This window comes from Xenopus tropicalis, chromosome 5, assembly GCF_000004195.4.
Source record: "Xenopus tropicalis strain Nigerian chromosome 5, UCB_Xtro_10.0, whole genome shotgun sequence".
NCBI classification, from domain to species: domain Eukaryota; kingdom Metazoa; phylum Chordata; class Amphibia; order Anura; family Pipidae; genus Xenopus; species Xenopus tropicalis.
In genome coordinates, this window is record NC_030681.2 from 6,116,226 (window position 1) to 6,132,259 (window position 16,034).

General features: G+C 50.8%; 2 protein-coding genes across 6 annotated transcripts in view; both read left to right on the forward strand.

Annotated features, from left to right (window-relative positions):
- Positions 1 to 10,321, forward strand: part of clip4 (CAP-GLY domain containing linker protein family, member 4) — a 36,799-nt gene extending 26,478 nt beyond the window's left edge. For 3 of the 5 annotated variants that reach the window (XM_031902167.1, XM_031902166.1, XM_031902168.1), the window contains 7 exons: positions 227 to 307; positions 2,510 to 2,674; positions 3,297 to 3,431; positions 3,786 to 3,909; positions 5,361 to 5,425; positions 5,554 to 5,629; positions 8,829 to 10,321. In XM_031902167.1, coding sequence (XP_031758027.1) covers positions 227 to 307; positions 2,510 to 2,674; positions 3,297 to 3,431; positions 3,786 to 3,909; positions 5,361 to 5,425; positions 5,554 to 5,629; positions 8,829 to 9,165 — 983 coding nt within the window. In that variant the 3' untranslated portion in view covers positions 9,166 to 10,321. Of the gene's footprint in view, positions 1 to 226; positions 308 to 2,509; positions 2,675 to 3,296; positions 3,432 to 3,785; positions 3,910 to 5,360; positions 5,426 to 5,553; positions 5,634 to 8,828 lie in introns of those variants that run through there. The other 2 variants (XM_031902170.1, XM_031902169.1) reach the window with 2 other exon arrangements.
- LOC116410860 lies at positions 315 to 2,503 on the forward strand. The gene is made up of 2 exons (XM_031902172.1): positions 315 to 2,237; positions 2,337 to 2,503. The coding sequence occupies exons 1-2, from the start codon at positions 793 to 795 to the stop codon at positions 2,371 to 2,373; spliced, it is 1,482 nt and encodes a 493-aa protein (XP_031758032.1). The 5' UTR covers positions 315 to 792; the 3' UTR covers positions 2,374 to 2,503.
- Positions 10,322 to 16,034: the final 5,713 nt, after the last annotated feature.

The following is a 16,034-nucleotide window of genomic DNA, read 5'->3' on the forward strand; positions in this document are numbered from 1 at the left end:
TGACTGCTAATATCCTTATCATTTACAGTAGGGGGTACATTATCCCTTATAATACATGAGTGATACTCAGAGTTCCCTGTATAACTCAGCCTGCAGCCTTGTGCCTTTATATGGGGGGCACAGAACCCCTCAGTGACTGCTAATATCCTTATCATTTACAGTAGGGGGTACATTATCCCTTATAATACATGAGTGATATATGTCTCTTTCCCAATCTTACCCCCAGGGCTTGTCCCATCTAAGAAGAGTGGCCTCTCCGACTCATTCCAGGGAAGTGAAGCCTCCGACTCTGTAACGGCCAAGAAAGGTAACGATTTGGTCACGTCGCTCGCTCTCATTGGCTGCTTCTCCTTTTGTTGCACGGTCATGTGACCAGACGCTTCCCCTGCAGGGGATTTTATTCAGTCTCTGCCAGTGCAGTGCTGGGAGCGGAACAGTCTCTCAGGTTGGCTGAATGTCTCTAAAGTTGCACCCATGCAGTCTTGCTCGCTCGAACCAATCAGCAGGCAGCATTTACTGGTCACCTGTTTAAAAACAAACATCTTATTGGTTGCTATGGGTTACTGCACCTGGGCAAACTTAGTGCCTTTTATTACATATGGGGGGTTAGTATTTTGTACACAGCTGCATTTTTTTAACCTCTTCTTATTCTGCCGATAGATATGTTTATAATTATGCCAGGATATAAGGGTGCCCCCAGCTGCCCCAAAGTGGCCAACCCTATGGCCTAGTTACCTGCCTTGCAGATTTAGCAGTCGTTACCCCAAGGGGATATCCCTCAGGCTATACCAGATGTACCATAGTTACCCCAAGGGGATATACCAGATGTACCATAGTTACCCCAAGGGGATATACCAGATGTACCATAGTTACCCCAAGGGGATATACCAGATGTACCATAGTTACCCCAAGGGGATATACCAGATGTACCATAGTTACCCCAAGGGGATATATCAGATGTACCATAGTTACCTTAAGGGGATATACCAGATGTACCATAGTTACCCCAAGGGGATATACCAGATGTACCATAGTTACCCTAAGGGGATATACCAGATGTACCATAGTTACCCCAAGGGGATATATCAGATGTACCATAGTTACCTTAAGGGGATATACCAGATGTACCATAGTTACCCTAAGGGGATATACCAGATGTACCATAGTTACTCCAAGGGGATATACCAGATGTACCATAGTTACCCCAAGGGGATATACCAGATGTACCATAGTTACCCCAAGGGGATATATCAGATGTACCATAGTTACCCTAAGGGGATATACCAGATGTACCATAGTTACCCCAAGGGGATATACCAGATGTACCATAGTTACCCCAAGGGGATATATCAGATGTACCATAGTTACCCTAAGGGGATATACCAGATGTACCATAGTTACCCCAAGGGGATATACCAGATGTACCATAGTTACCCCAAGGGGATATATCAGATGTACCATAGTTACCCTAAGGGGATATACCAGATGTACCATAGTTACCCCAAGGGGATATATCAGATGTACCATAGTTACCCTAAGGGGATATACCAGATGTACCATAGTTACTCCAAGGGTATATACCAGATGTACCATAGTTACCCCAAGGGGATATATCAGATGTACCATAGTTACCCTAAGGGGATATACCAGATGTACCATAGTTACCCCAAGGGGATATACCAGATGTACCATAGTTACCCCAAGGGGATATATCAGATGTACCATAGTTACCCTAAGGGGATATACCAGATGTACCATAGTTACCCCAAGGGGATATATCAGATGTACCATAGTTACCCTAAGGGGATATACCAGATGTACCATAGTTACCCCAAGGGGCTATACCAGATGTACCATAGTTACCCCAAGGGGATATATCAGATGTACCATAGTTACCCTAAGGGGATATACCAGATGTACCATAGTTACCCCAAGGGGCTATACCAGATGTACCATAGTTACCCCAAGGGGATATACCAGATGTACCATAGTTACCCCAAGGGGCTATACCAGATGTACCATAGTTACCCCAAGGGGATATATCAGATGTACCATAGTTACCCCAAGGGGATATATCAGATATACCATAGTTACCCCAAGGGGCTATACCAGATGTACCATAGTTACCCCAAGGGGATATATCAGATGTACCATAGTTACCCCAAGGGGATATACCAGATGTACCATAGTTACCCCAAGGGGCTATACCAGATGTACCATAGTTACCCCAAGGGGATATATCAGATGTACCATAGTTACCCCAAGGGGATATATCAGATGTACCATAGTTACCCCAAGGGGATATATCAGATATACCATAGTTACCCCAAGGGGATATACCAGATGTACCATAGTTACCCCAAGGGGATATAGGTATTCTGATGGGGATTCTGATGACCCGGGTGGGTTGCAGATGTAACACGGGGTGGGGGGGGCAATGTGTCCGTGCACGCGTGTCGCTTTCCATGTTCTCTGGCGCCATGTCCCCATGTCCCGCTCCCTGTTTCAGCTTTCTACGTCGGATCCAGCAGCCTCTCTTCATCCACATCCTCCTCCTCCTCCTCAGTGGAGACTAAGCCGCCCCTTTCCAACCATCTCCGGCACCGCGGCTCAAATAACCGCAAAATTTCAGCTCCGTTTAGGTCCAAGTCCTCTGCGTTAAGGACTAATAATGGTATGGGTCCCCCCCCCCCCGCTGCACTAGGAACCCACCCGCTGTTGTGTCATTGTCGTGTGCCCCCCTAGCTGTAGCTGCACATGTGTAAAGTCCACAAAGTAGGCGTGCACAAAATTAGCCCCGCCTCTTTCCCCATCTGTTCTTATTTTCTGTTAAAAATAAATAAAGACCAATTGAAATGTTGCTAAGAATAGGCCATTCTATAACATACTGAACCTGAAGGTGAACCACCCATTTAAGGGGAAGTTAACCCTAAAATAAAGCCTGAATGGAAGGGGATTTGCTACCCATGATTTCCCAGTGATTACGGCTCAGGGGTTGGGCCCCGTTACGCCAGGAATATCCTTACGCCGTGTGAGAGGCGGGGCTAGTTGAGTGCATAGGTCCCGGGGCCACTTGGGTTTAAAGCAGGGCAGCTGTCGGGGAGACAAACCCCCAAATCAATAAATATAAAATCAAACATTGCTCCTGTGTATAAGGAATAAAGGAAGCCCTGAGCCCCTGCTTTAAACACAGGGAGCCCCCGTAGCTGATATGTGTAACCGGCTGTCTGTGCTGTTTGGTGCCCCGTCACCCAAGCTCCGCCCCCAAGTGCCGCCATCTTGGATTCTCCCTGCAGGGCTCAAGGCTCGCGCTCCGTCCGTAGGAAGCCTGCAGCACTCGCCGGCCGAATTCCACCCCGGGGACCGCGTGCTGGTCGTGGGCCAGAGGATCGGTACTGTCAGGTTCTATGGGAAAACCAACTTCGCTCCAGGTACGGGGAGTGTTTCCTATAGGGACTGGGCCGCCTCTGACATCACAGGAGGGTGGTTACATCACTGAAGGGGTTGGGCTATGGGCAGTGATGTCACTGAAAATGAGGCCTTTATAATATACAGTTGGGTCATTTCCCTGTGGGACCAAACTGTAAATTATATCCTTATAAACGGTGCTTAGTGATGTCATCAGTTATAATCGGAGCTTAGTGATGTCATTTCTGTCACATGACTAAAACTTGTATATTATAATAAATAAAGTACCCCCTGTTATAAAATATGAGGATATTAGAAGTCAACATGGACTTCCATGGCCTGTATAAACGCCCTTATTCTCCCCCCCCCGCCCACAGGTTTTTGGTGCGGAATCGAACTGGACAAGCCCCATGGAAAGAACAACGGGTCAATCTCTGGGGTTCAGTACTTCACATGCCCCCCCAAACATGGCGTCTTTGCCCCCCCATCCCGAGTGCAGAGGTAAGTGCAGCACAATTACGCAATTCTCCTCATTCCTGTATGGGCTCAGCTTGCACTGCTCTGCACCCCCCCCCCCCATGGATTTACCCAATGGGAATATTATTATATATAGTATTAAAGGGTATTTATCTTCCATCTGCTTTATGTGCCTGAAGGGAATATGGCCTAGCAGTTTACAGTATCAGTGGGTGTATGGTCCCGGCTAGAAGGACACTCCCAAGTTTTCTCATTCCCTGTCAAAAAATATACCAAAAAACTATGGCAACATAGGGATTCCCCTGTACTAAGCACAATTCAGCAGGAACAGCCCCCTAAGTTTGCCCATAGCCTGTACCATAAAACTATGGCAACATAGGGATTCCCCTGTACTAAGCACAATTCAGCAGGAACAGCCCCCTAAGTTTGCCCATAGCCTGTACAGAGAGATACCATAAAACTATGGCACATAGGGATTCCCCTGTACTAAGCACAATTCAGCAGGAACAGCCCCCTAAGTTTGCTCATAGCCTGTACAGAGAGATACCATAAAACTATGGCAGGATAGGGATTCCCCTGTACTAAGCACAATTCAGCAGGAACAGCCCCCTAAGTTTGCCCATAGCCTGTACAGAGAGATACCATAAAACTATGGCACATAGGGATTCCCCTGTACTAAGCACAATTCAGCAGGAACAGCCCCCTAAGTTTGCTCATAGCCTGTACAGAGAGATACCATAAAACTATGGCAGGATAGGGATTCCCCTGTACTAGGCACAATTCAGCAGGAACAGCCCCCTAAGTTTGCTCATAGCCTGTACAGAGAGATACCATAAAACTATGGCACATAGGGATTCCCCCTGTACTAAGCACAATTCAGCAGGAACAGCCCCCTAAGTTTGCCCATAGCCTGTACAGAGAGATACCATAAAACTATGGCAACATAGGGATTCCCCTGTACTAAGCACAATTCAGCAGGAACAGCCCCCTAAGTTTGCTCATAGCCTGTACAGAGAGATACCATAAAACTATGGCACATAGGGATTCCCCTGTACTAAGCACAATTCAGCAGGAACAGCCCCCTAAGTTTGCCCATAGCCTGTACAGAGAGATACCATAAAACTATGGCACATAGGGATTCCCCTGTACTAAGCACAATTCAGCAGGAACAGCCCCCTAAGTTTGCTCATAGCCTGTACAGAGAGATACCATAAAACTATGGCACATAGGGATTCCCCTGTACTAAGCACAATTCAGCAGGAACAGCCCCCCATTATTGCTTGTGTGTATTATCTGTCTATCGTCACTCAGTATATCTAATACATATTCTTCAATAAAGCAATGTGAATATTGTGTGTATATAAGCGAGTGAGTGGCAGTTACGTTGCTGCGGGGGGGGGGGGGGCAATAGTAGAGAATATTATTGGTTGTACAGTGCGTATCTATTAACCCTATCACTGCCTTCTGCCATGCAGGGTGTCCGGCTCAGTAGACTCCCTCTCAGAAATCCCGGCAAGCAAACTCAATCATTCTTTCCCAGGTAGGTACCGGTGCTGGATCTGTAGTTAGTTGCTAAGGATTCTGGGACTTGTAGTCCCCATCAGCTCTTAATCAAGCCTGTAAAGCGTTAAAGGGAAACCTATAGGTGTAACGGCCTCTTTCCTGCAGGATTCAGGCGGAGTTACAGTTCAACATCAACCCGAGCGTCGCAGAGTGAGGCCGACCGGAGACATTCCCTGGGCAGGTAAAGCCTGAGTCTGCCGCCTTGTGTGCTGAGCCCTACCCACCGTGCAGCCGCAGGGGGAATCTTCAGCATCTGATTGGCTGCCTTTAGATGCAGGCGTCTCCCTATTGGTCAGTTTCCCCCCAAAGGTGCTGCACGAGGTTTATAGTATTATTCATTCAGTATTTATTCTGTGGGGGTGCCTGGGCCCCCACTAATGTAACAGCAATGTGCTACAGTTTCCCCGCCCCCCTCTGGCTTCCGGCCAATGGGAATCACGTGCACTGTTTCTATTGTCTTATAAAACCTTTTCTCTCAGAGCTGTAGGGGGCGCCCTCGTACCAGAAACCATGGATTCTCATTTATACCGTCCCTTTATCTCTGTGTTTCTATTATAGCGGGCAGAGGGGCTCGTGTCACTGACCTTATTACCCACGTCCCTTCTGATTGGCTCTCATGTCATCCTGTAGCCAGTGCGGCACTAACATGGGGCTTGTCAGAGTGATACTGTTTCATTAATGGCAGATACATTGAGTCCTGATGATATTCTGGATAAGCCCAATTCAGCAGGAACAGCCCCCTAAGTTTGCCCATAGCCTGTACAGAGAGATACCATAAAACTATGGCACATAGGGATTCCCCTGTACTAAGCACAATTCAGCAGGAACAGCCCCCTAAGTTTGCCCATAGCCTGTACAGAGAGATACCATAAAACTATGGCACATAGGGATTCCCCTGTACTAAGCACAATTCAGCAGGAACAGCCCCCTAAGTTTGCTCATAGCCTGTACAGAGAGATACCATAAAACTATGGCACATAGGGATTCCCCTGTACTAAGCACAATTCAGCAGGAACAGCCCCCTAAGTTTGCTCATAGCCTGTACAGAGAGATACCATAAAACTATGGCACATAGGGATTCCCCTGTACTAAGCACAATTCAGCAGGAACAGCCCCCAAGTTTGCCCATAGCCTGTACAGAGAGATACCATAAAACTATGGCACATAGGGATTCCCCTGTACTAAGCTCAATTCAGCAGGAACAGCCCCCTAAGTTTGCTCATAGCCTGTACAGAGAGATACCATAAAACTATGGCACATAGGGATTCCCCTGTACTAAGCTCAATTCAGCAGGAACAGCCCCCTAAGTTTGCTCCTAGCCTGTACAGAGAGATACCATAAAACTATGGCACATAGGGATTCCCCTGTACTAAGCACAATTCAGCAGGAACAGCCCCCTAAGTTTGCTCATAGCCTGTACAGAGAGATACCATAAAACTATGGCACATAGGGATTCCCCTGTACTAAGCACAATTCAGCAGGAACAGCCCCCAAGTTTGCCCATAGCCTGTACAGAGAGATACCATAAAACTATGGCACATAGGGATTCCCCTGTACTAAGCACAATTCAGCAGGAACAGCCCCCAAGTTTGCCCATAGCCTGTACAGAGAGATACCATAAAACTATGGCACATAGGGATTCCCCTGTACTAAGCACAATTCAGCAGGAACAGCCCCCTAAGTTTGCTCATAGCCTGTACAGAGAGATACCATAAAACTATGGCACATAGGGATTCCCCTGTACTAAGCACAATTCAGCAGGAACAGCCCCCTAAGTTTGCTCATAGCCTGTACAGAGAGATACCATAAAACTATGGCACATAGGGATTCCCCTGTACTAAGCACAATTCAGCAGGAACAGCCCCCTAAGTTTGCTCATAGCCTGTACAGAGAGATACCATAAAACTATGGCACATAGGGATTCCCCTGTACTAAGCACAATTCAGCAGGAACAGCCCCCTAAGTTTGCTCATAGCCTGTACAGAGAGATACCATAAAACTATGGCACATAGGGATTCCCCTGTACTAAGCACAATTCAGCAGGAACAGCCCCCTAAGTTTGCACATAGCCTGTACAGAGAGATACCATAAAACTATGGCACATAGGGATTCCCCTGTACTAAGCACAATTCAGCAGGAACAGCCCCCTAAGTTTGCTCATAGCCTGTACAGAGAGATACCATAAAACTATGGCACATAGGGATTCCCCTGTACTAAGCACAATTCAGCAGGAACAGCCCCCTAAGTTTGCACATAGCCTGTACAGAGAGATACCATAAAACTATGGCACATAGGGATTCCCCTGTACTAAGCACAATTCAGCAGGAACAGCCCCCTAAGTTTGCTCATAGCCTGTACAGAGAGATACCATAAAACTATGGCACATAGTGATTCCCCTGTACTAAGCACAATTCAGCAGGAACAGCCCCCTAAGTTTGCTCATAGCCTGTACAGAGAGATACCATAAAACTATGGCACATAGGGATTCCCCTGTACTAAGCACAATTCAGCAGGAACAGCCCCCTAAGTTTGCTCATAGCCTGTACAGAGAGATACCATAAAACTATGGCACATAGGGATTCCCCTGTACTAAGCACAATTCAGCAGGAACAGCCCCCTAAGTTTGCTCATAGCCTGTACAGAGAGATACCATAAAACTATGGCACATAGGGATTCCCCTGTACTAAGCACAATTCAGCAGGAACAGCCCCCTAAGTTTGCTTATAGCCTGTACAGAGAGATACCATAAAACTATGGCACATAGGGATTCCCCTGTACTAAGCACAATTCAGCAGGAACAGCCCCCTAAGTTTGCTCATAGCCTGTACAGAGAGATACCATAAAACTATGGCACATAGGGATTCCCCTGTACTAAGCACAATTCAGCAGGAACAGCCCCCTAAGTTTGCTCATAGCCTGTACAGAGAGATACCATAAAACTATGGCACATAGGGATTCCCCTGTACTAAGCACAATTCAGCAATTCACGCTCAGGCCCCCCTGCAGTTTTGCACTCAGAGGCTTAGTTACCCTTATCATTATAAATATTGTTTATTTGGAGACACTGGAGGCATTGCTTGTTGCATGCAGGAATACAGTGAGTGGGAGCTGCCATATTGCTTACCTGGGGGGCATTGGTTGAAGCAGGCAGTGGTCACGAAGAGTAGGGAAACCGAGCAAAAACATGTTATTACATTTATTGGGTGGGGCTTGAGTGGGAGTGGTTTAGTGGGCGTGGTCTGTTAAAATTGCTGTACTACTTACTAATAAATCATTAAAAATGTAGTTCCCCTTTAAATAGACTCTGGGTTACAGGTGGAACCATTCTAAGCTTATTTTCAATTGGTCTTTTTCTCTCTCTCACTTTCCGGTTCCGTCAGACCCAAGAAGCCGGCGCTGCGGCGGAGCTGGAGTAGCACCGTGACCACCAACAGCGGCAGCGGCGGCATCGAGGGCCCCGTGAAACTGCACCAGGGCTCCCAGGTTCTGCTCACCAGTTCCAATGAGATGGCGCTGATCCGCTACATCGGCCCCACGGACTTTGCCCCCGGGGTGTGGCTGGGCCTGGAGCTGCGCAGCGCCAAGGGGAAGAACGACGGCTCCGTGGGGGAGAAGCGCTACTTTCACTGCAAAGCCCAACATGGCATCCTGGTCCGGCCCAGCCGCGTCACCTACCGGGGCATCAACGGCTCCAAACTGGTGGATGGACTTTGCTGACCCGGATCCTCCCCGGGGGGTTCTGCCGCTTTGTACATACGGACTGGATTCCAGGGATGCGCCAAATCCGGGATTCGGTTTGGTATTCGGCCAGGGTTCAGTTTCGGCCGAATCTATGGTCTGGTCCTAACCAAATCGGATTCAGTTCAGTATTCGGCCGAATGCGTCGCGGTCGGTTTGGGGGTTCAGCGCACCCCGACTGAATCCGCCATTTATTTGTTATAATAATGTGAGCAATTGCACTTTATTGCCCCCCCCATGTGTGTGTCCCCTTTCTGCTGCTGTCTGAATCCTCCTCTTTCTGTCTCACACATTGGTTGGTAGGCTAGACACGCCCTCTTTCCTTCTGGGGGCTTCTGGGAGTTGTAGTCCATCTCCCTAATGTTACTGACTGGCGGTTGAATGTTTTTCACTCTGAATGACACGGTGAATCCGCACTGAGAACAAAGCACTTATTATTGTATTATGGGGGGGGGGGGGACCCCCTGTCCCTTCGCCAGCTGCTGCGCAACTACAGCTCTCACCCTGGGGCTGCTGGGAGTTGTAGTTCAGCGGGGGCGGCGCAGGTTGGACATGGCTGTTACACGTTTGAATAATAGAGGATGAATTCCCCGTTGGGAGGGTGTTGTTATACCTGTGTGTATATATATATATATTGGGGGGCTTTGATGACACTGGGGTGCAGCCGCTTTGGCTGTGAGTTTGTTCCACAGAGATTGTCACTGGTATGTACTAACCTCCTGAATGTGTTTGTGGTGCAAGAGCTGAATGTATCGGGGGAGGGGGCGGCACTGGGGGCTCATACGCACCATATTGCCCCATCCCAGGGCTGCTCCTGCCTCTTCCCATCGCTCTCAGTAACGCTGCTTTTCCTGTAAGCTTCCATTAGAGTCCTCAAGGCCAACCCACTCCTACCTGCCCCCCCCATAAACAGCCATCAGAGCATTCAAGTCCCACCCACTGCTTAAATCACAAACACCCCTCCCCCTGTATGCATCCATTAGAGTCCTTAAGCCCAGCCCACTTCTACCTGTCCCTGCATCCAGCACTGTATTCCCACCCACTGCTTAAATCACAGACTCCCTACCCATCCCCCATTAAGCTGCCATTAGAGTCCTCAAGGCCTGCCTACTGCTACCTGCCCCTCCCCCTGTAAGCTTCTATCAGAGTGTTCTAGTCCCACCCACTGCCTGCCCTCCCCCGTAAACTTCCATTAGAGCTTTCTAGTCCCACCCACTGCTTAAATCACAGACTCCCTGCCCCTCCCCCGTAAGTTTCCATTAGAGCATTCTAGTCCCACCCACTGTGTAAATCCCTCCCCCCGTAAGCTTCCATTAGAGCATTCTAGTCCCACTCACTGCTTATATCACAGACTCCCTGCCCCTCCCCCCGTAAGCTTCCATTAGAGCATTCTAGTCCCACCCACTGCTTATATCACAGACTCCCTGCCCCTCCCCCGTAAGTTTCCATTAGAGCATTCTAGTCCCACCCACTGCGTAAATCCCTCCCCCCGTAAGCTTCCATTAGAGTGCTTGCTTATTATTCCAGGCCTGGGACTCTGTATATTGAGCTTCCCGGCTCCGCAGGACAATTGTGACGTCGCCTCAGTGATGTCACGGCTACAGGCGTCGCATGACATGGAATAGTCAGCGGCTGCCTGTGATTGGCTACATTAGCCGCGTTCCTGGGGCAATAGAATGTACGTGTGTGAGAATGTGCCGGTGGAACTGGGGGGGCGGGGGGGGGGTGCAGCGCGGCCTCGTTTCTATATTAGGGGTTCAGGCTTTTCCTGTTTGTTTTGTATATTTGTAATTAACTAAACCTGTCGGATTTTCATGATGTAAATAAAAATTAATATTAATAAGGCTGAGGGGCGTGTCCTTACCTCTGTGTTGCACATACGCCCTGGGTTTGGGCTCCTCCCTTTCCTCCCAGTTACAGTGACATCGCTGGGAAGTGACTGTAAGCTCTGCTGGCGCAGAATCCTGCAATATTCTCTCTGGCCTTTAGGTGGAGCTCAAACTCTGCAGTTTTTCCATCCAATCAGGACCTGCCTTTTTATATACTTTTGGGCTCAATATACAATGGGGTCTGGGTTGCTGGGGGGCAAGTGTCAGTTCTGACTGTCACAGTACAGTATCAGAATCATGGACCACAAAGGGGTGGGGCTTACCAGAAGAAAGGCAGGCTCTGGGTGGATCAGGGGCGGGGTTACCAGAATTTTTTTTTTATTTTTTGTACCTTCTCAGCAGTTTGGGGGCCCCATGATTCCTGCTGGGGCCCCTGCGCCCCCCCCAATCAACAGACACAGAGCTGGGTTGGAACAGAGAAGGTTTATTGCCCATCATGCCTCACTACACACAACACGGGAGCACGACACAAACACGGGGGGGTTGGATACAAAATCTCAGCAGTCGTATATTTATATATGTATAGAATTTACAAACAGCCCCTACGGGTCCCGGCCGGGCTCAATCTCATTGCATAAACCCCTGCTGCCCGGGGAGAGAGACTGTCAGCTCTGTGGGCTACTGAGCCGGGCAGCTTTGCCTTCACTCATTCAGTTATATAGAATAGCTAAGTGGGAGGAGCCTTAACTTGTCCTTTCTGTCCGGTCTCTTTGTTATACCATGTGACACACAAACAGAATGGCATTGTGGGTAATAGCGATAGTGACACGTGAAATCCCTGATCCCCTTTACATCATCATGTAAAGCAGCCAATAAATAAACTCTATGGTAATGGCCATGCACAAGTATATAAAGGAGATATAAACCCCGCCCCCTTTAAAACTAAAACTCTCCCATCAACCCCTCCGTTCTTCCAGTAGCCCAGACTTACTTACAGATGCAAGAGGATTTGCCAATGAGAACTCAGTAGCACCATGTCGGCCATCTTGCGGTTATCTACCATAGAGAGATCACCGGGCAGTTTGGGTTTCGGGCCTGATACACTGGGATCCGATGCCAGAAGGGCAGACGTGGGGGTGCAATGATAGAAACTGCCCCCAGCGATGGTTGCACAGCAGCTTATGGGGAGATGAGTGAGCTGAGTGGAGGCAAGATTCTCATTGGAGGACAATTTGCATATTAATGTGGCCACTGGCTCTGTGGAAAACGCTTTCCTGATGTTGTAGGACTACAGTTCCCAGCATGCTTTAAGACAATGCAGGAGTATACTGGGAGTTGTAGTCCAACAAGAAGACTAATCTCCCACCTGCCTTTAGGACAAGGGGCATTAGTCTGTCCCAGGGCAGGAAGGGATTAGTCAGTTGCCCTGTTGGCTAAGGATAGGGAGAGAATAAACAGAACCAATCAGCATTCAGCTTTGCTGCACACAGGAGATTGGGCTGCACTGAAAGGCAATGGGAAGTTTTAGTTGTGTCATATCCTGTTGCTTTTGTCACTTCCTGCTGCTTTCCAGGTACTGGCCCCTGTGGCTAAACTACAACTCCCACTGTCCTTAGTCCCAGAGACCCCGGGCCCAGACTACAGGGCTTATTCTACTGCTGAATTACTGATGTGACTGGGAGTTATAGTTCAGCTCCGATGGGGATATTACTCTGATGCGCAATGTCTCTTTGTAGCATTATTAATAATAATCTCAGGGAAACAGGAAGCAGTGTCTGCCCCCCCCCCCGGGGTACAACTGACACAGGGATGTGAGGGCCCCCCCGGGGTACAACTGACACAGGGATGTGAGGGCCCCCCCCCGGGGTACAACTGACACAGGGATGTGAGGGCCCCCCCCCCCGGGGTACAACTGACACAGGGATGTGAGGCCCCCCCCCCCCCGGGGTACAACTGACACAGGGATGTGAGGGCCCCCCCCCGGGGTACAACTGACACAGGGATGTGAGGGCCCCCCCCCCCGGGTACAACTGACACAGGGATGTGAGGCCCCCCCCCCGGGGTACAACTGACACAGGGATGTGAGGGCCCCCCCCCCCCGGGGTACAACTGACACAGGGATGTGAGGGCCCCCCCCCGGGGTACAACTGACACAGGGATGTGAGGGCCCCCCCCCCCCGGGGTACAACTGACACAGGGATGTGAGGGCCCCCCCCCCCCCGGGGTACAACTGACACAGGGATGTGAGGCCCCCCCCCCCCCGGGGTACAACTGACACAGGGATGTGAGGGCCCCCCCCCCGGGGTACAACTGACACAGGGATGTGAGGCCCCCCCCCCCCCGGGGTACAACTGACACAGGGATGTGAGGGGCCCCCCCCGGGGTACAACTGACACAGGGATGTGAGGGCCCCCCCCGGGGTACAACTGACACAGGGATGTGAGGGCCCCCCCCGGGGTACAACTGACACAGGGATGTGAGGGCCCCCCCCGGGTACAACTGACACAGGGATGTGAGGGCCCCCCCGGGTACAACTGACACAGGGATGTGAGGGCCCCCCCCGGGTACAACTGACACAGGGATGTGAGGGCCCCCCCCGGGTACAACTGACACAGGGATGTGAGGGCCCCCCCCGGGTACAACTGACACAGGGATGTGAGGGCCCCCCCCGGGTACAACTGACACAGGGATGTGAGGGCCCCCCCCCGGGTACAACTGACACAGGGATGTGAGGGCCCCCCCCCGGGTACAACTGACACAGGGATGTGAGGGCCCCCCCCCCCCCGGGTACAACTGACACAGGGATGTGAGGGGCCCCCCCCCCGGGGTACAACTGACACAGGGATGTGAGGCCCCCCCCGGGGTACAACTGACACAGGGATGTGAGGGCCCCCCCCCCCGGGGTACAACTGACACAGGGATGTGAGGCCCCCCCCGGGGTACAACTGACACAGGGATGTGAGGGCCCCCCCCCGGGGTACAACTGACACAGGGATGTGAGGGCCCCCCCCCGGGTACAACTGACACAGGGATGTGAGGGCCCCCCCCCGGGTACAACTGACACAGGGATGTGAGGGGCCCCCCCCCCGGGGTACAACTGACACAGGGATGTGAGGGCCCCCCCCCGGGTACAACTGACACAGGGATGTGAGGGGCCCCCCCCCCCGGGGTACAACTGACACAGGGATGTGAGGGCCCCCCCCCCGGGTACAACTGACACAGGGATGTGAGGGCCCCCCCCCCGGGTACAACTGACACAGGGATGTGAGGGGCCCCCCCCCCGGGGTACAACTGACACAGGGATGTGAGGGCCCCCCCCCCGGGTACAACTGACACAGGGATGTGAGGGGCCCCCCCCCCCGGGGTACAACTGACACAGGGATGTGAGGGCCCCCCCCCGGGTACAACTGACACAGGGATGTGAGGGCCCCCCCCCGGGTACAACTGACACAGGGATGTGAGGGGCCCCCCCCCCCGGGGTACAACTGACACAGGGATGTGAGGGCCCCCCCCCGGGTACAACTGACACAGGGATGTGAGGGCCCCCCCCCGGGTACAACTGACACAGGGATGTGAGGGGCCCCCCCCCCCGGGTACAACTGACACAGGGATGTGAGGGGCCCCCCCCCCGGGTACAACTGACACAGGGATGTGAGGGGGCCCCCCCCCCCCCCGGGTACAACTGACACAGGGATGTGAGGGGCCCCCCCCCCCCGGGTACAACTGACACAGGGATGTGAGGGCCCCCCCCGGGGTACAACTGACACAGGGATGTGAGGGGCCCCCCGTGCGGAAAATGTTATTATATTCATGGGGGGGGCACCCCAAATCTGCAACATGGCCGGGAGTTCTACAGAACTCACATAGGGCACATAGGGATTCCCCTGTACTAAGCACAATTCAGCAGGAACAGCCCCCTAAGTTTGCTCATAGCCTGTACAGAGAGATACCATAAAACTATGGCACATAGGGATTCCCCTGTACTAAGCACAATTCAGCAGGAACAGCCCCCTAAGTTTGCTCATAGCCTGTACAGAGAGATACCATAAAACTATGGCATATAGGGATTCCCCTGTACTAAGCACAATTCAGCAGGAACAGCCCCCTAAGTTTGCCCATAGCCTGTACAGAGAGATACCATAAAACTATGGCACATAGGGATTCCCCTGTACTAAGCACAATTCAGCAGGAACAGCCCCCTAAGTTTGCTCATAGCCTGTACAGAGAGATACCATAAAACTATGGCACATAGGGATTCCCCTGTACTAAGCACAATTCAGCAGGAACAGCCCCCTAAGTTTGCCCATAGCCTGTACAGAGAGATACCATAAAACTATGGCACATAGGGATTCCCCTGTACTAAGCACAATTCAGCAGGAACAGCCCCCTAAGTTTGCCCATAGCCTGTACAGAGAGATACCATAAAACTATGGCACATAGGGATTCCCCTGTACTAAGCACAATTCAGCAGGAACAGCCCCCTAAGTTTGCCCATAGCCTGTACAGAGAGATACCATAAAACTATGGCACATAGGGATTCCCCTGTACTAAGCACAATTCAGCAGGAACAGCCCCCTAAGTTTGCTCATAGCCTGTACAGAGAGATACCATAAAACTATGGCACATAGGGATTCCCCTGTACTAAGCACAATTCAGCAGGAACAGCCCCCTAAGTTTGCCCATAGCCTGTACAGAGAGATCCCATAAAACTATGGCAGCATAGGGATTCCCCTGTACTAAGCACAATTCAGCAGGAACAGCCCCCTAAGCCCCTGGCCATTAATCTAAATACACTTGAAGGAACATTTGCTGTATGGATCAATGTCTCTGTTCCTATTAATGATCCCTATGCGCAGTCTCATTGCCTTTCTGTGATTGGTGTTATGCTGAGCTTCCTGCCCTGTGATTGGCCGAACAACTTGTATAGAGCGCTTTCTCGTTTCTCAGGCCAGGAATGAAGGTATAAAAGAACCAGACTGCCCCCTATTGGCTGAAATATAATATCAGGCTGCACTCTGG

What these genes read in the sequence shown, in the direction of transcription:
- LOC116410860 (XM_031902172.1), top strand. Translation starts at nt 793, where the DNA reads ATGTACCATAGTTACCCCAAGGGGATATACCAGATGTACCATAGTTAC. An exon ending in CATAGTTACCCCAAGGGGAT is followed by an intron (nt 2,238 to 2,336) that starts ATATCAGATGTA and finishes CCCCAAGGGGAT; the next exon opens with ATACCAGATGTACCATAGTT.